The sequence below is a fragment of the Lepidochelys kempii genome, chromosome 2 (assembly GCF_965140265.1).
Source record: "Lepidochelys kempii isolate rLepKem1 chromosome 2, rLepKem1.hap2, whole genome shotgun sequence".
NCBI classification, from domain to species: Eukaryota; Metazoa; Chordata; order Testudines; family Cheloniidae; genus Lepidochelys; species Lepidochelys kempii.
This window is the reverse complement of record NC_133257.1, coordinates 111,734,093-111,756,488: the sequence shown is the minus strand read 5'-3', so window position 1 is coordinate 111,756,488 and position 22,396 is coordinate 111,734,093. Positions and strand designations below refer to the sequence as shown.

Genomic DNA, 22,396 nt, shown 5'->3' with positions numbered 1-22,396 from the left:
CCTTGGCACTTTCACACTCATCGCTTATGAATTCATCATTTAAACTGGGGTCGGCCTCAGAGGAGGGGGCTTCTTCTATAGAGTTCCATTGCCCAGTGGAGTGAGTCTCCAAGGAGCGCTACTTTTCCATACAGGTCCCATTGCCCAGCAGGGGTCAGTCTCAAAGGAGGGACCTTGTTTCTATTGGCATCCCTCTGCCCAGCTAGGATTGGTCTAAAAGGAGAACTCTTAGTTCTACAGGGGTCCCAATGGCCCACTGGAGTTAGTCTCCTAGGGGCTTGTTTCTACAGCGTCCCATTTCCCAGCTGCGTTTCTTACCCCTCTTCTGCAGCCGTAGCTGGTAGAGCCTGTAAATCCCCTCCTTGGATTGCAGATGATGTTACATGCTGGGTCAGTGATATAGAGACCCAGCTGTGCCACAAGATACCCCACCTTGGAGAAGTCAGATGAGCTCTGATGGAAGGAGGAGGAGAGGGGAATTCACAATATTCTACCTTCGGCTCTTCATCTCCCCTGGGCCAGGAGTCTCTCTCCTCCCACTCCTTCTATAGGAAGTGCTGGGGGACAGGAACTAGAGCTACAGCCCTCATTCTCTCTGCCCCCAAAGGAGCTTTGAGCAAAGGGACCAGGGGAGGGGCTCTCTATGAGGACTCACTCGCCAGCAGCTCCAGAATAACAAGGGCCCTGAGGCCAGGCACAAATCTGCCAGCCCGTGGGTATGGAGAACAGCCCCTTATGGACCTAGGGGAACCAGTTAGCCAGGAGAAAAGGAACTTGACTGAAGCATAGTTGATTCTCAGTTTTGACTCTGCCTCCCCACAGGGGCCCTCTCAATCTAGAACCCCTGCAGCTGCAAATCTCCCAGTTTGTCAGAGGCCAGCCCTGCCTATGCAGGGGGGTCAAAGGTCACTTACATCAAATCCTGGGAGGCAGGTGGTGTATCAGAGTAGGGCAGCGCTGCTCCGTATGGACCTGGCTCTCTCTTGCGTCACTCTGGAGTGCATCCAGAAATTGATGTGCTGTGGGAGAAGGAGGCAGGTGAGGGTCAGTGGGCATATGCACAGCCTCTACAAATGAGCTTCCCCTCCCCATGGGGCTGAGACATTGTGTTCATCACAGAGCTTTAAAAGGGGGTTCTTGCATCCAGGACGCTGTCCATGTCCTGCTGGTCACAAGCTGTCATTGTCTCTCCAGATTGGGACAACGTTCGGTCTTGGGGCTGGTCCCACCCTCTCTGAACCCCTGATCCATGAATAGCACATCATGATCAAGTCACATGCTCTAGCCCCTCCCCAGCTGCAATGGCATTGGTACGATAGAGGGGGTGACTGTGAGGAGAATCCCTCCAGGAATTGCCGTGTCCATAGGGAATCAGCTGTTCTGTCCTAAGAATCCTTCTGTATCTCAGGGTCTCAGTAGAAAGGAGCCAGTGACTTTTCTGAGAGGCCCATGTCCTGGGTCTCACAGTGGTTTGAGGCTCTCAGTCCCCAACCAGGCCTGGTGCCCACTGTTAGTGCTTAACAGAACCATGCAGAGCTCTGGCTTACAGTCCCAGCTCCTTCCCTCTGTCCCCGCAAAGGCGGAAGGGCCCCAACATTGCACTGCACTGACAGTTCTGGCAAAGTCTGGCCCGCTGGGTCCCACCTGGGAGGACATAATGGACATGTGGCTCTTCCAGTCTCTCCTTTGCAGCCCTCCCATGGAGTTAAGATGAAATTCCACCCAGACCCTTCTCTTGTGCTCACCTCCAAGAGGTGCTGCAGTTTGTCCGTGGTAAGGGTTTCTGTGAGCAGGCTCCTCAGCATAATGTCCAGGCTGTCTGCATAGGCCTTGTGAAGAGCCTGCAAGAGGAGGGAGTGCCGGACAGTCATGGGATCTGGGGCTACAGCATTCAGGAGATGATTAGGAGGGTTCTCTGGGGAGCCCTGGCAAGACCCCAAAGATGCATCCTGGCCTCTTCCATTCCTATCACTCCAGAGACACTTAGCAAGAGTTCATGGCAGGATGACACTGTTGTAGTAGCCAGGCAAGGTACTAACAAACTTCAACAGGACTTTATTTTTTATAGTGGAAACCTCTTTTCCAAGCTGCTGCTGCCCCTTCAATAGCTCTCCCTCGGCCTAAACACCACAGACATCTGGCTCTTCAGTCTTTGCCCTTAGCAGTTCTCTGCAGAGGGCTTGGTATGCAGCAGGGTATGGAACAGCCACACTGCTATGGATGGGAGCTAGGGGCCCGGGCAGAGTCCAGGCAGCAGAGCTGAGAATGAGGAGGGAAGGCCAGGATCAGCCACAGAGGGTAACGCAATCCCCTCTGGAGGGAAGGGGCCCTCCTTGCCGTTTTGTTAAGCCCAGGCCTGTTCCCAGCTCTGCTCACCCCTCCTCTATTCTCAGCAGCTCCACCAAACCAAGGGAGCAGGGACCACAGGCTCCTGGGATACAGAAGTAGGATGATGACCTACCTGGAAGTGAGCGGTGTCCTTCCCTGTGCCCATGGTAAAAACGCTGTACAGGACAGCCCGCAGGAGGTGTGATTCCAGCTCAAGAGGCGGCTTCAGTTTGCTGGCAGGAGAGAGGAGCCTGTCTTAGGCTTCAGAGCACGAGAGTGGCGCTGGAACTACCATGGGATGTGAAATGTCAGGGAAATAGGCACAGGCCAGCAAAAACAGAAACAGGGGTGCCAAGAAGCACAGTGAGCTAGCTGAAGTCATACAGCCAGTCAGTGGCAGGGCTAGAACAGGGCCCGTTCCCCTGATCTCACCACTGGACCTGGCTGCCCCTCTTATATAACCCCCTACCCCAGTGATCCTCTCCCTAGGGCCCCTATAAAGTTACTGAAGTGAAATCAACCACCCAGTCAGGAAAGAGTGAACATTCCCACCCCTTCAGCCACAATTGGGGGTGACCTAGGAGGGGGAGAATCTGTGACTCCCAGCTCTGGGCCTGAACAGCACCAGGGTCAAGGCAGCTGGGCAGGAGGATTCTGGTACCTGAGGTTGCAAACTGCAGCCACGGAGCTGGAGAGGATGGAGCTTGGCTCAGACTCCAGGGGGAGGTCTTCAATCAACTCCTGGGAGACCCAAAGGGGACAAAGCAGCGGGTGAGATTCAGGCCCCACAGGCACTTCCCAGGGAGGAGGCCAAACTGTGCAGCAGACACAGCCAGCATAACCCCTCCCCCCCCACCTTGACTCCCCTTTCCTCCCTCCCATCAAACTAACCCCTCCCACCCCCTCTCCAGCTCAACCCCCACATTCCTCCCTCTCCTCAGGCACCCCTCCGACCCTACCATCCCCCCCGCTGCCAGTTCCGGATCAGTGCCAGAATTTCCCCCTTCCCTGCTCCCCAGTCCTCAGCCCCAGGAATCCCTGCCCTCTGCTGCCCCCTCCAGCCCCACTATCTCCCCCCACTGGCCCATGTCCAGTTCCCTCCCGGCACGGGCCCGGGCACCGGGTCTCACTCACCGCAGTGCTCTCCACAAGGGCCGCTCTGGAGCAGTGCAGCTCCAGGGTGTCCTGCCCCTGCTTTTGTGTGGAGAAGCACAGAGTGGGGATAGCGTGCAGGAAGCGGAGCTGCTTGGCCCTGTCCTGCACCCACTAGGAGTGGGGCTGGGGGAGAGAGAGCCGGTTAGCTAGGGGCCTCCCCGCCCCACCCAAACCAGCTCCAGGGCTCAAGTCCTCCATGGGGGAGAACAGGAAAAGCCCCCCCTTCCCAAAACTGTAGAGTTAAAAATCCTAAGGCCAGCTTGGATCCTCTAAAGGACAACTAGACATCCATTTTGTAAGCCCTTCTGGTCCCCTGCTCTCTCTGAATTTGGCGCCTTTTTATGTTTAGGTGGGAAAAGATGGTTACTGTCATTGGCTAATCTGCCTAGCAACCCTATGTCTATATAAGGGCGGTGCTCAGATTAGATCGGGGCTGCCCACCTGAGTGGCAGAGTCTTGTTGCTGTCTGTTTGGGGCAGAGCAAGTGGCTGAGGGTTAATAGGGTAGGCCATTCACTCCACAAGGGTCATCTTAAGTAGGGAATATACTTACCTGCACGCACCTGATCCATCTCCTATAGTGATCACTTGTCCCACGCACGACAACGCAGGAAGGGGAGGGATTTAATTACCTGAATACTTCCATCTTACCTGAGAAGACATTCATCTGGTTCTGCCTGGAGGTCCTGTCTCCATCTGAGGAATCCAGCCGTCCTGTCGCGCTGCATCTGTAGTAAAATGAGGCCCTGAAACATAAACCCTTGGTATCAGAGGCCTGGTATGAGGCCTGAGGCCTGAACCAAAGGAATGGTCAAGACTTTTCTAACATAAAGCAAAGTTAAGCTGTGAGCCAGAAGCAGGCCCTGCTCACAAAAGTTGGCAAGAGGAAGGCTGCTAATTGGTATTTAAATTAGATACCCATATCTAAAGGGTATCAAGCACTAATAGGATAAACATGGATAAGGATGGCACCAGAACAGTCCGGTACAAACACAATCCACAGAAATAATGAGGAACAGGCTGACCCATCCCAAAAGACAGGGTCAAAAGAATAATATGATGGATAGACTTGTTTCTTCGAACCAACATGTACCCCGAGAGAGGCAGCACCCCAATACGCAGAGGGGTTATACCTCGATACATCAGGAGTGATGTGTAACTGGTTTGTATCTGTGTATAAGAATGTATCCCTGGGGCGGTGTCTTGGTCCAGCCTAGGGGGCAGTGGAATGTCCCGCCACTGACTGAGCTGTGTCCATTGTCAGGGGGCACATATTCGTAGTATGTCCTGTAGAGTCTGCGGGAAACTGTTACTGTGCTTCATTTGACAATAAACCTGGCCGGGTGCCTTTGTACCTTATCGGAGTCTGTGATCATCGGGGGTTCTCTCGTGGTCTGCTGTGCCAGCAATCTGCAGAGCCGGGGCAGCACATAGAGAGAACACAAGTACGCAGCCGACTGTTATCAACATTGAACAAGAGCAGAGCACCATACCGGTGACGTCTGACGACAGCAGCCATCCTGAAAAGGAGAAGACACCATCAGATCAAGCTGCCAGAGATGGTAGTGTCATTCTCATTTTAATCCTCGTATATAGATCCCTATTGATGCAGCCTGCCTTGTTTTATTATCCGTCTCACCTTGTTACCTGGGGAATCCTTGCCACCCCATTAATAAATCTGGTTGTACCTTTATCCTGTCTGACTCATATCTGGGAACACAAACCCCCAGTGATAGATACGGGAAGGGAGGTGAACCTGAGACTGAGACTCCTGGCCATTGTTAATTCTAGCTCCTGTGTTGGTCAACAAAACCACAGTGTCCTCCCGCACAGGCAGGGATTGTAACTGGCAGTGTCTGTGGTGGGAGGAGACCCTGGCCTTTGTGGGACAAACACACCCTCTTGGAGGTCCCAGATAACATGGGAGAAGTGCCCCCATAAGGGGGTTATGGGTTTTCTGGGGTGGGGATGGTGCAAGGGGCAGACAGACTCGGCGCCAGCTCCGCAGGGGGATTTTTGTACCTCTTCTCTGCCCTGCAGATGTTTCTGGATGACCCTGATGGCAGCTTCTTCTGGGGGCATGTCCTCATCCTCATCCCCCTCCAGCTGGACACAGGGGTTCCCTGCACCAGGGAAAGAAGGAGAGAGGATGACTCCTGGTGCTGCTGAGGGGTTCAGTGAAGAGAGAAGGCTTAAATGTTCTGTCCTCCTCTGTAAGGAGCCCCATGGCAGAGAGGGCCCTCCCACCCCCCACAGAGACGCCCTTAGCCCCATCTGCCTCAGGACCCCATAGCAGTCAGGCCATGCCCCATCATCATCAGGGGCCCGGGAAACTGAAGCTCCCCCAACTCCGCCCTGAATGCCCTGCACAGGGCGTGGCTGTGCCACTCCCACTGGCGTCAGTGAGTCTCACGTGGCTCAGGGCTGATGTCTTGGTGAACCAATGGGCCCAGGGTGTTACTAGTCCATCCCCCCCATCCTCCTCCCTTCCCCTGGCTTCCCCTCACCTGCCATGGGGGAGCCTTCAGCCTCAGCCCTCTCACACTCCTATGAGGTGCTGCTGGCCCCTTGGGAGTAGGCGGAGCTGCTGGTGCTAGAGCCGGGGTCGCCCATCTCCTGCTCTGGGGAGGCTGGGGGCTCTCCAGTGGCCAGGCAGGGGAATGGCTTCTGCTGGGCCCTGGGGCTGGGCTCCTGGCTCCTCTGCTTCCTGGAGAGGAAGCCCCAGAGCCGCTTTGCCCGGCTCCCACCCTGTACTGGGTCCCTCCCGCACAGCTGCATCCTGGGCCACCTCCATGTTGGCCCAGAAGGTGCCTCAGGGCCTGCTCTCGGAGCTGGTGTCTTCCTCCTCCAGAACACCAGGCACTTCCACCTCTTGGACAGGCCAGAACCTGCCTCCCCGCCAGTGGGTACAGAGGGGCCACTCTCCTCCTGGGGCAGCCTGCAGCAGCTTCCCACTGGCCCTGGAGCCACCTTCACAGCCTTCTTCCCCAGCATCTGCCTGAGCCTCTCCATCCGGGAACTGAGTGGGGAGCAGCCTCGAGTCTGGGTTCAAGGCAGCCTCTCACTAACAGGCCTTCCTGCTCCCCTCCACCTATCCTCCGCTGGGACAACTCCTCCTCACCACACACCCCACCATGGGGTACAGGGACTGCAATTTACACACGGGCAGGAGCTCACAGAACAGGCTGCTCCCAAAGTTCCCCCTCACCACTGAGGCACTGTTGCATCGGGGGAGCCTCATCCTTTCAGAGCAGTGGGGTTTTCAATTAATTTGGACAAGCAGCTCCGCCCTGCTAACCTCCGCCCCAGGCCACACTCCCTGCCAGGCTAGAGAAAGAACAGAACCCAGGAAGGAATCTGAGCCTGCCCTGGGGACTGTTCCCCAGCTAAAGTTCACCAAGTCCCAGTCATATGAGGCATAATCCTTCCCCCACCAAGTTCCCACTGATTTCATTGATTGGGGTTGTGGGTGTTCAGCAGCTGGCAGGGTCTGGCTCCCCCAGAGACTCTCAGCCTGGGGAACAGTTTCATACAAGGGAAGGGCTGGGAGCCCTATTGCTGGGCTATTTCCACCATACTAGAGATGATTCTGGAGAACACCCTGCAGGAAACATGCTGCCCAGGTCCAGAACTGCAGGGGGCTGTGTTAGGAAATCTCGTTTCATTAGGAGGAGATTTCCCCCCAACTCCTATTTCTGCCCCTCCCCAAGCAGAACAGGGAAGCCTCTGAGGACAAACTATGTGTGCCACTCACTTGCTCTGGATGGCGTAGACCTCGGTGGCAGATGCTCAGGGCAAGGTCTCTCCCTTGCCCTCTTCCTCACTCCTTGGAGCTGGAAAAGGTGCTGCACTGGGCAGCACAATTCCCTGCCAGCAGGGCAGGGTGTAGAAACCGAGAGACCGACAGTGGCTGTGAAAACAAGATGATGTTTTATTGCCAAGGGATGGATAAACTCATGTCAACAGCCGGGGGTCCAAAACACTGACCTACTGCAGGCGTAGGATGCCTCCCATCTCAAGGTCTCCTAGCACTTTACACACATTCCTGAAGCCTGACAAGCCCTGGGCTGTAGGGGAGGGACCCCAACGCCACTGACCGAAAACTGGCCTGGGCAGGGGAAGTCACTGCCTCAGGGTCGCACTGGGAGTCAGTGACAGAACCAGGGATGGAATCCAGGAGTCCTGTGTCCAGGCTCCTGAACTAACCACTAGAGGAAGACTCCCTTCCAGAGCTGACAATTGCAAGCAGGACCCTATTCCCAGTCTCCCTGGCTTTGAGAGGAAGTGTGGCCTGCTGCAGTACATGAGGATCATAGAATCATAGAATCATAGAATATCAGGGTTGGAAGGGACCCCAGAAGGTCATCTAGTCCAACCCCCTGCTCAAAGCAGGACCAGTTCCCAGTTAAATCAAGGATGGGTATTGGGAGTCAGGACTCCTGGCTTTCATTGGTAGTTTTCCTATTGATTATGAGACCTTGGCCAAGCCATTCCCCCTCTCTATGTTTCAGTCCCCATCAGTAAAATGGGTACAAAATACTTACCCAATATTGTAAAACGCTGTGAGATTTAACCAGAAAAAGCCGGTCTGTAAGTGCTATGCAGCATTGGACCATTAAAGGTCAGATCCAAATTCCTAGAATTTAGATCTGGGCTTTCAGTTCAGCCCAGATCCAAATTCCTAGAATTTAGATCTGGGCTTTCAGTTCAGCCCAGTACAGAGTGAGGAACCCAGCCTTAGACCTTAGGTTGAGGAGGATCAGCCCTTCCTGGATTGGGAGATGAGCTAGGAGGCTTTTCAATTCCTAGGCAGATGGATTAAAAATAGATTATTTTTAAAATATGAACTGGATTTTTTAAATTAAATTAACCACAGGTTTGTTTGTTAAACTAAACCTGCTTAAAATTAAATTTGAAATTGACAACCTATGTTAAACCCTAATCTTATTATAATCTCCTAAAATAATGTAAAGAGAATAGGGAAAAAAAAAACAATATTAAGTAGTACATGTTTACTGCCAAGTTTTAAGGACAGTCAAACCACTGAAGCACCTAGAACCAGAATTACTTGAAGTGCTAAAACAGCTTCAGACAGCAGTAGCCTCCTTTGAAAGTGCAGAAAGAATATTTTCTTCATTTCAGTTTATTCAACTAGTTCAGTTCAATGACAAATTCAGTGAATTTCAGAAATCCATGGGGAGTTGACCAAGCAGGCAAACTTGTTTTCTTCCTTCAATCTATGAATAAAAATGAGGTGTGAGGGGATGAGATCTACCAGTTCATACCTCTTGAAGGACATGGTGACCAGAATGTATCAATTCAGTTCACTAACTACAGACAATATTTCCTTTGTTTAAGAACTCAGTTTTGATAAATGTTTTTTCTTATGCTTTTCTTTCTGGCTCTGCCACGGCGTTGCTGTGTAACCACCTCTTGCTTCTTACCTCTATTTTCACCTCCTCTGTTCAGGATAGAGACACTTCTCTAACTCCTAGAAGTAGTGTGATTTAAGTAGGTCAGGAGTATTAAACACATTTGAGCTCAAAAGGACAATGGGTGATTGTTGTTTGGGGCAAGAATCCCTAGTGATTTCCTGCTTCTCCCCCATCCAAAGCCAATGTCACATCTTTGGGTTTGGAATCAACGGTTGGAAATTCTCAGTGTCCCTCAGTCTCCTACTGCCCTCAATTGTTACTTGGCTTTAGAGGCTTGGCTGCTAACAGCACTAGAATGTGTTACTTAGTTCTTGGTTGTTCCTAGTGAATGAGGGTCTCAGTCTGGCCTCCAAAATTCAGAATCCCAGAACTAGACATCAGGGTGCATTGATTTAAACCATTTATTTTAATCATGTTTTACAGTTATACTTTTTAGTTATTTTCCTAATGATAGGTTGATTCTCATTAGTTGATAACTATTAAAAATGTTGATTTGCAACTAAATATCGTCTTTACACTAAATTTGGTGCTTTTTCTTTTGCTAACTATGATGGTAAACTATATCTAAGCACATTTATTTAAGCAGTTATATGGAGTAATTTACATTTCTTCAGTCTAATTTTTACATTTTTATTATGTTGGAAAATGGCAAATGATGCATTTATTTCCTAGATTATGATGATTTTTTTTACTTCTGATTTTCCAAGCTCTGTTTGGATGGAAATTCAAATACTCTCAAAAATGCACAGAAAGAGCATTTTCAATATGTTTATTAATTAAATGAAACTACCTTAAATTTGCTGAATAGAGAATAACAAAAAAGTTTTCTGAAACATGTTTTTCATTTAAACCTAACTGATGTAAGGAGGCATTTGCAGTTAGTGAATTGAACTTTCGGATTTGATAGCTGCTTTCAACTACCTGAAAGGGGGTTCCAAAGAGGATGGCTCTAGACTGTTCTCAATGGTAGCAGATGACAGAACGAGGAGTAATGGTCTCAAGTTGCAGTGGGGGAGGTTTAGATTGGATATTAGGAAAAACTTTTTCACTAAGAGGGTGGTGAAACACTGGAATGCGTTACCTAGGGAGGTGGTAGAATCTCCTTCCTTAGAGGTTTTTAAGGTCAGGCTTGACAAAGCCCTGGCTGGGATGATTTAACTGGGAATTGGTCCTGCTTTGAGCAGGGGGTTGGACTAGATGACCTTCTGGGGTCCCTTCCAACCCTGATATTCTATGATTCTATGATTCTATGATTGTTTCTGGGTATTGTATCTCTCAGATTTTGGAACTAGTAGATCTGATTCCCCCAACATGTAGTATTTATTCATAGATTGGAAGAGGAAAAGTAGCTTTCCTGCTTTCTCAATTCCAAATCAGTATCTGAAATTTGAATGAACTTGTCCTTGAACTCAATTAGCTGAATACAATGAACTGAAGAAAATATTCTTTCTGTGCCTGCAGAAGAGGCTACTGCTGTCAAAAGCTTGTTTTACCGTTTCAACAAACTCTGGTTCCCGGTGCTTAGCCAATGACTTCCACAAATTCAGTGGTTTGACCTCCATTAAAACTGCACAGCAAACATGGACTAAACTATAGCAAGTTTAAACACTAACACAGGTTGTCATAATTTCAAATTTAATCCCTGATAGTCTGGTTTTTAAAAAAAACCCTGTTTTTAATTTAAATAAAAATAATTTAAATTTTTTTAAAATCCTTTTTGTGGCTTTTTTTTTTAAAATCATTTGTATTCACCCTGATTTTAGAAGAACTACTACTTTCAAGAGAATCATAAACTGCTCATATTCAATTATAGGAGAGAAGGCAGCAAAATTCATCATATCAATAATTTGTTGAAAATTATTTACTCGATCTTAAAAGAGGCTAACTAGAGGGTTGGACACTTGTTTGTTTATGTAGGCCCAGTTTCCATCCCTGAACCAGAAGCAATTGGACCTGATAATACCAAACCCCCCTACATTTTATTGTCAAATCATCTAAGCCATTCCTCTTCTGTTCTTCGCGTTTTATATGTTTCAGATCAACAAAAACTTCCCCTTGATAGTCACTGCCCATGTGGCTCTGCAGGCAGAGAAGCCTGAGCAGTAGCATTGTGACATCAGAGGTAACTCAGCAACCCACCCATCACTCATTCACTCCAATAACCTTGAACTTAAATCCTAACCCTGCTGCCTGCGTTGGTCATCTCTCCCATTGAAACCTGCAGGTTCATTTGCTGACTCATTTTAACCAATGGGGTTGAATTATGCAAATCAACTGGAGAAAGTTAGCACTGACTGGCTGAGTTAACTCTGGTGTCACAAAGCGCCTCTGCCTACAGCACCAATTTAATGGGCACGGTGTGGAAATCAGGCTTTTCTGGTGTTGCTGTTTTCCAATTGTCACCAAAATCAACAAGGTTCTTCCCACTGATGCCTAGAAATTTTGGAATCAATTTAACGGAGTCTTCAAAAATTATCATGTTACAGACAGACAAAGAAATGCCATTGAACTGAGCGTTAGGCCTCACTGCACTCAGCCAGCAGTGACCTGGGTCTCCTCCCTGTTAACTCAGTAAGACCCCAAGCTCAACCAATCAGCATGGAGACTCTCAAGGGCTGGAAGCTGAGCAATTGAACAGATGGGCAAAAGACAGCCTTAGTCACCACAGGAGGTCATTTTGGGGGAGATCACTATCAGCACAAAATTCTAGCCCCATCTCTTTGTGAGGGCCTCTTACAATGACAACTAGAAAACAGCCCCACCCTGCTCAGGAAGAAGAGCAGCAGAGAGAAATGGAACAAGAAAAGAGAAAAGAAAAGTAAAGGCAAGCAAAAAGGGACAAATTCCAAACACCCCAGCGAATTATAGATTCCAAGGCCAGAAAGATCTGCTCTGATCATCTAGTCTGCCCTTCTGTATTACATGGGCCATAGAACTTCACTCAAAATAATTCCTGCTTGAATTAGAGCAGATTTTTTAGAAAAACATCTCATCTTGATTTTAAAAATGCCAATTATAGAGGATCCATCACAACCCTGGGTAAATTGTTCCAAACCCTGTCAGTTAAAAATGTTCACCTTATTTCCAGTCTGAATTTGTCTAGCTTCAACTTGCAGCCATTAGATCTTCTTATACCTGTGTTTGCTAAAGTGAAGAGCCCATAACACATATTTGTTCCCTTATGCTCATCCCTTAACCTTCTCTTTGTTAAGATCAATAGATTGAGCTCCTTGAGTCTATCAATATAAGGCATGTTTTCTAATCCTTTAATCATTTTTGTGGCTCTTCTCTGAACTCTCTCAAATTTATTGGCCTCCATCTAAAATTGTAGATACCAGAACTGGACACAATATTCCAGTAGTGGTTGCATCAGTACCAAATACAAAGATATATAACCTGTCTAATTCTACCTGTGATTCCGCTATGTATGGGTCCAAGGATCGCATTTGCCCTTTTGGCCACAGTGTCCCACTGGGAGCTCATGCTCAGCTGATTAGCAAACATGACCCCAAGTCTTTTTCAGTGTTACTGTCTCCCAGGATAGAGTCCCCCATCTTGTACATATAGCCTATATTTTTTGTTCCGAGAGGTATAACTTTACATTTGGACATACTAAAATGCATGTTGTTTGCTTGTGCTCAGCTTACCAAGCAGTCCAGATGGCTCTGTGTCAGTGACATGTCCTGTTTGTTATTTACCACTCCCCCAATCTTTCTGTCATCTGCAGATTTTACAGTGATGATTGTATATTTGCTTCCAAGTCACTGATCAAAATGTTACATAGCACAGGGCCAAGACCCGATCCCTGCACGACCCTGCTAGAAAGACACCTGCTCGATAACGATACCTCATTTACAATTACATTTTGAGACCTATTAGTTAACCAGTTATTAAGGGGTGGATTCCTAGGTGGGACATTTTTCTGCCAACTTACCTTGTGTTTTCTGAGCCTAGTACTCGGCTGGCAATGTTTGGATCAGACTGAACATGTTCCAACCCTCACTGATAATCTTACCTTCTACACAGGGGATGTCTGCTTTCTACAAAATCAAGACAGCAAGGAGAAAACTCCCAGAGAAGCTCCTCCTTAGCACTCAGGTGCATGAACACAAATCATCTCTTAGTCCTCCAGGAGAGACCGTGAGAAGAAGGCTTGCTGCAGCAAGGCTATAGGGGTCTCTGAGGTTCCCCCTGCCCTGCCCCCCTGTACTGCATGTCTGATGTCAAGGGAGCTCTGTGAGGTCACAGCCTGCTCACCACCTTTGCCCAATAGGCTGAGTTCCTTTCAAAGGCCCTTGTGAAGTCACTGCCACACCCACCCCTCCCTTGCAGGGCTGATATCTGCTCCTGGCCAGCCCCTTTGGATGGCTCAGCTGCTCCCCCAAATCTCCCCACTTGCTCACTATTAATTCTGGGGAGCAAGCAGGCTAAACAGTAAAACAGCAGATGTTCCTCATCTCACAATGAGTTTTTCATAGATTCATAGATTTTTAGGCCATTAGATCTCCTAATCTGGCCTCTATCTCACAGGCCATGAAGTTTCACACTCTTACTCCCATATTAAACCCAACAGCTTGTGTTTCACTAAAACACACCTTCCTGAAAGACATCCAGTTGTGAGGTGAGGACATGAGGAAACAGAGAATCCACCACTTCCCTTGGTACTCCCAGCATCACAGCAAAATGCAAGGTGGAACAGATTGCTTATCATATATATGTGCTAACTACTTTATGCTAAACAATCTTCCATCATCCGATGAAGTGAGCTGTAGCTCACGAAAGCTTATGCTCAAATAAATTGGTTAGTTTCTAAGGTGCCACAAGTACTCCTTTTCTTTTTGCGAATACAGACTAACACGGCTGTTACTCCGAAATCTTCCACCTTGCATTTCACTGTGACCCGAGGAGTACCTTTCCCGGACCTGAAGAAGAGCTCTGTGCAGCTTGAAAGCTTCTCTCTCTCATCAACAGAAGTCGTTCCAATAAACGATATTACCTCACCCACCTTGTGTCTCTAATATCCTGGGGCAGACAGAGCTACATCTATACTGCATACACGTGGATGTTGTCACAGACTGAGTCCCTCTAGTGGACAGTCACCAGACTACGTTAAATGGACCTAACTTCTGAATCCAACATACATCCAAGACATGTGGGGTCTGTGCAGAGTCCAGCCACTGCTTCAAGCTGCGGGGCTCCCAGACACAGACTTCTTATCTGGCTCCCTTCCTGGGAGTGTAGAACTTCACAATCCAACTGTCCTAGGCCTCAAAGAAAAGGTATCACAGACTGCTTTTTAAAGTATCATGCTCACTTCACTGTAGGTCACAAAAGCTTATGCTCAAATAAATTTGTTAGTCTCTAAGGTGCCACAAGTACTCCTTTTCTTTTTGTGGATACAGACTAACACGGCTGCTCCTTTGAAACCTCTCCTATGCTAGGTACCCCAAGAATCCCAGGACACTGACCAAAATCCAATGGTTCTCAGGAATACTGAGGGTTTGGAGAGGGGATTGAGGTCAAGTGTTTATTGTTTTGCACAGATGTGTGACTCTCTTGTGCTGTCCAAAAGTAAAGTGTGTGTGTGTTTAAGAAGTTCCTTTGCAAAGTCTGTGGTTCCTCACTTTACTGGTTCTGTGATCCCAGAGGGGCTAAACCAGAAAGGGAAGAGAGCACACGTGAAGGGGGAATCTGGGGAAATGTGCAAAGCGGCTACAGAGGCTTGGGAGGTCTCAGCACTGGCTTTGGGGCCAGTCTCCTAGCCCAGTCAGTCCCAGTTGTTCCCCTCCCATCTCCTCAGCTGATTTGTCTCTCTCCCACATCCTGGCCTCCTGTACTAATATAACTCCCCAGGCTCTTCAACCAATCTCAATGCGCCTATATCTCCAGTCCTGGCTCCTTCTTTCAATCTCTCCAGCTAGTCTCAGTTCTCCTTCTGAACCACAGCTCTTCATCAGATCTGTCCCCCATTCCCCTTCACCTCCTTCCACCTAGGGTGACCAGACAGCAAGTATGAAAAATCGGGACAGGGGAGGGGGGTAATAGGTGCCTATATAAGAAAAAGCCCCAAATATCAGGACTGTCTCTATAAAATAGGGACATCTGATCACCCTACTTCCACCCACCCCACAGGTTCTCAGTCCCAGTCTCCTCTTTGGCTGCAAGTCTCCTTGCCCAGCCGGGCCCAGTCTCTGCCCTCACCTCAACTCCAAATGCCATTTTCTTTCACCTCCTCCCAGCTTCCAGGATCCCTTAGCCTCTTTCTTTTAATCTACTCACCCCTGCCCCCTAGTCTCTACATTTAAATCAGGTACTTCCTCATCTGGGCCCAGCAGGATGGAGGGGTGGGTCACTGAGAGCACAGGAGAGACAGGCTCTCTGCTCTCAGTTCAGATACCTGGTGTAACAGTGGCAGGGCAGATGTCACCTCTTGCCAAGGCTGCAGACATTAGCTAAGAATTGACAAACTCGTAGCTGGAGACCAGACCAGGTCACCTGTATGTTAGTTATGTTCAAAATAGGTATTAGTATTTTAAGAATACTAATGCTCATAAATTGCTACTGCTAATGCTCAGAAATGCTCATAAATTGCTGCATGGATTAATCTCACTTATAATGTCGGTATTCCATGCTATAAGAAAATAGGTAAGTTTTGTTTTATAACTTTAAAAATGTTTGCTCTGAACTTGTGAATCCAGGCAGGAGAATTGTCCTTCCCTCTCCCCATCCCCGTCCATCTGGATGGACTATCAAAATCAGATGGGCCATCAAGAAACATCAAGAAGCTTGTCCTGTAGGCGTGGAAGCTGAATGAAGGAAATAAAACAAAGTCATAGGACAATGTTCCATCTTTTTTGGCTGTTTGAACTCTGAAGGGCCAGAGACTCTAAACTGAAGTCAGAGATCCCCAGGGACAGCCTCCTGTGTCTGCCCTGAAAGACACTTTAAATTGACAGATCACTACAACTCTGTCACTCTTAGGATTTAGATCAGAGGTGGGCAAACTATGGCCTGTGGGCCACATCTGGCCCGTGGGCCCATCCTGCCCGGCCCTTGAGCCCCCGGCCCCTTCACCGTAGCCTCAGCTTGCCATGCTGTCAGCGCTCTGGGCAGCAGGGCTGCGAATTCCTGCTGGCAGCGCCGCTGCGAGAGCCGCAGGGTGTAGTGTATTAAATTGCTCCCCGTAGAAATGTGCTACTTATGGAGCACCAGGACTGGCAGCAGTAAGTACTACACCGTAAGTAGCAGATTTCTACGGGGAGCAATTTAATACACTACATCTTTGGTGTAAGCTCTAGGGTGCCAATTGATCTGGTGGTAAGTGACTGGTCTCTTGGGACAGGAAGCAACCCAAATGTGGTGTGATTTTTGGTGCAAGTGACCATTTATCACTAAGTTCAGTTTGTCTGGGTGGCAAGATAGCTTGGAGAATCTAAGGGGCTGTCAGTGACTCCATGGTAAGACTGTTATAGTGAATCAGGAGTTCACATTTATTACTGGCTTGGTGAAATCTAATTATAGAACACACCACCAGTTGGGGGTGTCTGCCATGAGGTAGGCACTCACAGTCAAGAGCCACTCCTGACAGCGTGACACATGCAGCATCCTACAAGCATTTCATAAAGTTTAAACAGTAAACACATTCTTATAAACTTAACATCTAATTTAACAATACCAATGCACAGGTGAGCCAGACTGGTTTCCGGTTATGCATTGGTCAGCATTCAGTGGTCTGCCAGCATCACAGTAACCATGGGCCTTCATGTCACACATTGACTGAATAGGGATCTTGGCATGGTTTGCTCACCTTGCCTTTTGTGTCTCCCTTCTCAGGAGCAGAAAACCAGAAGCAAGCATAAAAATGAAATTCAGAAAGGACTATTGTTCATGAGACAAGAGGATGGGTTTACACTGTTAATAGACAAGCTGGAACTTTTTGGAAAAGACGCCCCATGTCTGGTCTGGATATATGAAGAAGTGTTTGTATGTTACCAATGCAAACAATAACTGACAGCAAAATCTGAGACACTGTTAACTGCATCCCTAACCACAGGAGGAAGAACCCTAATAGGTCAAATGCACATGGTTTACATAAATGATTTACTGAGAGCATAAAGAAAAAAATAAAAACAAAATCAGACAAATAAAACTTGTATGAATTAGTCTACACTAATATGAATAATCATAATATCAATAATCGTATCTACACAGGTATGCCTGATACTCTGATCACCGTTGAGCGATACTACATAACCATCACTCTTTAAAAAAACCCACAGAGACCTATTTGAGAATGATCAATGGGATCTAGAGAGCTGTGGTGTGATGGTGAAGGAAACTCTCCTGAACTCATCCCATCCAGCACTCACAGCAGTTAGAGAAAGGGACAGTGGAGTAAAGAAGGTTGCTAAAGTTACATTCTCTCAAAGAACTTATAGTCTGCAGTCAACTGTTTCTACATGTTAATTTCACACCCTTTAAACTACTTTTTTATAAGGAGCCAGCAACCACAGTGCAGCATACGCAGACATCCAACTTGGCTAAGATGTAGTTCATCTTGGCTATGATGTAGCTTTCTTAGATACCTTGGTGATAGGTGCCTTTTAAATACCTAATAATACTGTAAATAGTCTATATTCAACACATCTCCTGTGAGTCACTATGTCCCATTGGACTAGCATCACTCTCAGTGACGTCCCAAAATGGCAACTACACACAATTCAATATGTAGTATAAGCAACAGTGAAGTTGCATACGTGGTGGTGATTTCAAAAGCACTTAAGTGATTTAGGAGCACAAGTCCTATTGAACTCATGACACTGATAACAGAATTTTATCCACTGGCACGAGTGCTACCTAGGATTCCTCTCATAAGTGAACTGTTGGATTGCTGGTGAGAGCAGCTCTGGTTGATCAGTTACAGACATCAGTAAGAGATATTTGGCTCTGCAACTGGAGAGGAGAGAACATTTTCTAGCCCTCTGGCAGGAATCTATTTGCTGGAGTCATTAGGAGATCAGATTGGCCATGGGCTAGGAGGAGTGAGTACTCATCAAAGGAATTAGCATTTAGTTTGTTTCACAGATAGGCCTAATTCCCTGCAATTAGCTTGGGACATGGGAAGCTTCATAGGAGCCACAAGTATAGGAAGAATCTTTTTCATCTCTGAAACTGTGGCCCAGAAGTGATGTTTTCCACCTTGCTAACTATATACTGGTTCAGTGGATTATGATTAGTTTTGCGCATTTTTTTTAAAAATCCCATTTCTTTCCTGTATCACACAATTACCTACTTTCCTCAATCATGCAACTGTTGCAACTTTGGCGTTTGTATGTGTTATTTACTGTTAGGTAACACTTGCTGGTTTTAGCGGAATTGTCCAGAATTGCCTGGGAGCGGGAGATTTAAACCTTCAAAGATACAGAGGACATGGGGAAGAGAGACAGTCAGAACAAATAACTCTTAAAGAGCAAAGGATAAATTTGACCAAGCACAGATGGAGATTTTCCTGCAGGATGGCTCAAATATGAGGTATGGTAAAGGGTTTAGTAGAATACAGTGGCATATTGCTAACCTAAGCGCTCAAAAATTATGAAAAAGGATCAAAAATCATGAGATTGGCTTTAAAAATTATGTTTCTTTAAATAAATTTAGGCTCTTTTCCTTTGCCTTCTGGCTTCTGAGCCTTTAGGGTGCACTTGGGGCATGTTTTCAAATTTTTCTATCTAACCATGAGGGCTAGAAATTGTCTTTTATTAAAAAAAAAAGAAAGAAGGAAAAAAAAAAAAGAAAGTTGAGATTCTGCCATAGTCATTTTACTCCAGGAGCTGGAGCTTTAAGGAAAACACTGTATATAAAGAGTTTCAATAAAATTATGAGAGTTGGCAGCACTGCGTGTCAGACCATATGGCTTTGGGGCTTGTATGAGGAAACCGTGACCGTATTTACATCATAGCATCACAAAACAGTTCTTTGGATGCTTTCCCACTCAGGACTGGACAGCATCTAGTTTAGGCAAAGGTTATCTGTGTCCTGTTCAGTCATTTGGTTTTAAGTGAATTGCATGAAATAAAGTTGAACCCCAAGCCTGCTACCTGGTCCGCCCTCACTGGAACACATCCACAGCAATTAAAGGTTCTCTGTACTGTTTGTCAGAAGAGGTTGATACTGCTACTGTCTTCATTTTCTATTTCCATTTGTAGCAAAAGGCGATAATGTCTATAGTCATGGGATCAGAAACAAGATATCCCATTCTAAAGTAATGCTCATTCCCATATTTGTTTATTGCCATTGGAAGAAGCTGAACTTGAAGTCCTGGTTTGATCAGTCACCTGGCAATTTCCCCTCTGTATCTTGCATTATTGATACTCAGGTTGTTTGCAACCCCACAGCACAAAGAATTATTGAGGGATCTTCATAGGTTTATCATATTTTATCTTAAATGATGTTTTCCTAGAGCTGGTATCCTGCTTTGCAATAACAGATGTGCATGTTTTGGCTCTGTACCAGGCATCAGATACATATCACTCCTGAGAGAATATTTTTACCATAGTGTGCTTTTTATTTTGTAACAATACGTTAGCATTGACAGTGAAGCTGCAGCTTACTGCGCTCTAAGCCCTTTGGCATATAGTATGTCATATTGTAACATAACTGCTAAGTTTTGAGCAGCTTCATGTATGATATTTTTCATAGATGAAAGTCGCTGAGCAATGGGATCCGAGGCACTCCCCAGAAAAAAGTGATGAGACTGTTCACCTATACACACAGGGAGCCCATCTCCCGAAAGAAGAGGGAGGACTTTGTAACAGTTGTCTGAGACAACTGGCTGGATAAGGGTTGGTATGGGCTGGCTGGAGAAAGGTGACTGGGGCAGCAGGCTGAATGTGAGGCTTGTGTTGGGCTACATAGGAAAAGGGGATGGGTTTCCTGAGGAAGCTGGATGGGTGGAGAGGTCAAGGACAGTTGGCTGGTTGGGGAGTTACAGGGATTCATGGGTGGAGGAAGGTATCTGCAACAGTTGAGGGGTCAGTGTGCTAGGGAGCCTGATGGTGGTCACCTTGGACAGCTGAGTGAGGGGCTTGGTGGAGGGTGCCTGGGGCAGATGGAGCATGTGCTGGTCTTATTAAGACCTGGAGAGTTTGTATTTAAACTATATTTTCAAAATGTAAACATTAAATAACACAGCAAAAGCCTGCTGTAAACTGCAGCCTGCCAGTCTGTTCTGCGCCCTCCAATCTCTGTCTTCCGAAAAGGAAGGACGCTCTCTGCAGCCACACCCCACATCCGTACATAACAATGATATCTACTCCATACAGTGGGAGAATAGGGGACTCCTGGTGCTTTTTCTGAGCCTGCTCTGGGCTGTTGTCCTGCTGTGCCACTGATGCAATCAACTCTTTCATGCTCTTGCCAGCTGCTCATCTGGCCAGAAGCCAGCTGGGGTAGGGTGGGGGGCAAAGGACAAGAGTGGAGGCAGAGAAACCCTCTTGCAACCTCAGAACAGATGCCACAGAGAGAGAGGCTAGAGGGTAAAGGAAATAATGCAGAGCAAACCTTGAAGTCCTGGTAGAAGTGTGATATCCAAGGGGATCTGTAAGGAGGTGAGACAGGGCTGCCAAATGTATGTCATGTTGTATTTGTGACACTTGGCAACCCTGTAAAAGTGCACAGTTCTGAAAGTTTCTCTCATATTATTCAGAGACTGTAGATCATTTGTATTTTAGTAGCTGCATGAAGCAGTTCATGCTAAATAGTCCTTTGAATGCACCGGTTTGTAGATTATTTCTGGACTGTAGATCATTTGTATTTTAGTAGCTGCATGAAGCAGTTCATGCTAAATAGTCCTTTGAATGCACCAGTTTGTAGTTACTGCTGCTGCCAGACATCTCTGTACTGATTCATAATCATCTAGCCATGAAACGGCTAAGGCAGTTCCAGTGTTTTCTTATCAGGACTAGAGATTCATGTCTTAGAATCAGGAAAAATTGATCTGAAGTGGCAGAAATATAGAACAAAGCTATGAAGGTGTAAAGGATACCATTCCTCTGGGGTCAGGAGCCTGAAGCTGGCTGGCTGGTTGGTTAGCCCCACCTGCTGTACCTGAGAAAGAGCTGGACATTAATTAGCTGACCCTTATAAAAGAGGACAACAGGAAATGGAGGGGGGGAGACTGCAACACCCTCCAGAGGCTAAGGTGTGCTGTGCTCCTAATGGTCTGCTACTGCAATGAGGAATGCTATAGAAACCAAATAGACAGAAGGGAGGTTTCAGAGTAGCAGCCGTGTTAGTCTGTATTCGGAAAAAGAAAAGGAGTACTTGTGGCACCTTAGAGACTAACCAATGTATTTGAGCATAAGCTTTTGTGAGCTACAGCTCACTTCATCGGATGCATTCAGTGGACAATACAGTGGGGAGATTTATATACACTGAGAACATGAAACAATGGGTGTTACCATACACACTGTAACGAGAGTGATCACTTAAGGTGAGCTATTACCAGCAGGAGAGCGGTGGGGGGGGGGGGGGATGGATGACCTTTTGTCGTGATAATCAAGGTGGGCCATTTCCAGCAGTTGACAAGAATGTCTGAGGAATGGGGGGGGGCGGGGGGAAATAAACATGGGGAAATAATTTTACTTTTTGTAATGACCCATCCACTCCCAGTCTTTATTCAAGCCTAAGTTAATTGTATCCAGTTTGCAAATTAATTCCAATTCAGCAGTCTCTCTTTGGATTCTGTTTTTGAAGTTTTTTTGTTGAAGAATAGCAACTTTTAGGTCTGTAATCGAGTGACCAAAGAGATTGAAGTGTTCTCCAACTGGTTGTTGAATGTTATAATTCTTGATGTCTGATTTGTGTCCATTTATTCTTTTACGTAGAGACTGTCCAGTTTGGCCAATGTACTTGGCAGAGGGGCATTGCTGGCACATGATGGCATATATCACATTGGTAGATGTGCAGGTGAACGAGCCTCTGATAGCATGGGAGGTTGTGTGAAGTCCTTCACTGCTGAGGCTTGAGCCAAGAAAGGTAGGGTTGCTGAAGTTACTGGTATGAGGGGCAGATTTGGGCAAAGGACTACTTGGCCTACACAGCCTTTTGAAGGAAGAGTCTGTGAGTCTTCGATTCCTTTTGTTAAAAAGGCTTTAAAAAATCAGCTAGCCCTGCTGGAAGCTGCTCCCCTGGATTCCTTAAGAGAGCTCAGACAGAATTGCCTCAGGGAGTGAGCTGGCTCAGCAACAGCAAAACCTGGTCTGGCAGGAGAAGGACATGATAAGATGGGGCCCCAATCCTTTACAGGACCAAAGAAGAGTTACAAGCTATATAAAGAACCAATCAAAATTAAGTCAAGTGAGGATAACTTTAAAATTATGCTGTAGGATAAACATGAAATTAAAGAATTAGCGTTAGCTGAAGAAAAATATGTGTTGTAAAGAAAGGCCCTGACTGAAAGTAGAATGAAGGCCTTGAAAATAA

At 46.9% G+C, this 22,396-nt stretch overlaps 1 protein-coding gene and 1 long non-coding RNA gene across 5 annotated transcripts in view; one reads left to right on the top strand and one right to left on the bottom strand.

The window, feature by feature from the left end:
- Positions 1-17,090, top strand: part of LOC140906971 (uncharacterized) — a 41,340-nt gene extending 24,250 nt beyond the window's left edge. The window contains exons 1-2 of one of the 2 annotated variants that reach the window (XR_012157322.1): positions 13,025-14,196; positions 16,751-17,090. This is a non-coding gene — a long non-coding RNA (uncharacterized lncRNA). Of the gene's footprint in view, positions 1-13,024; positions 14,197-16,750 lie in introns of those variants that run through there. The other variant, XR_012157323.1, reaches the window with a different exon arrangement.
- LOC140906966 (maestro heat-like repeat-containing protein family member 2B) overlaps positions 1-22,396 on the bottom strand; it is a 70,151-nt gene that overhangs the window by 5,240 nt on the left and 42,515 nt on the right. For 2 of the 3 annotated variants that reach the window (XR_012157318.1, XR_012157317.1), the window contains exons 2-10: positions 7,237-7,392; positions 5,505-5,605; positions 4,838-5,002; positions 4,134-4,228; positions 2,990-3,069; positions 2,462-2,561; positions 1,746-1,841; positions 915-1,019; positions 319-453 (exon numbers count right to left, since the gene is read on the bottom strand). Coding sequence is in view for 1 of the 3 variants with exons in the window: in XM_073331959.1 (XP_073188060.1) it covers positions 942-1,019; positions 1,746-1,841; positions 2,462-2,561; positions 2,990-3,069; positions 4,134-4,145 (366 nt within the window). In the remaining 2 variants the exon portion in view is untranslated. The remainder of the gene's footprint in view (positions 1-318; positions 454-914; positions 1,020-1,745; positions 1,842-2,461; positions 2,562-2,989; positions 3,070-4,133; positions 4,229-4,837; positions 5,003-5,504; positions 5,606-7,236; positions 7,393-22,396) is intronic. The other variant, XM_073331959.1, reaches the window with a different exon arrangement.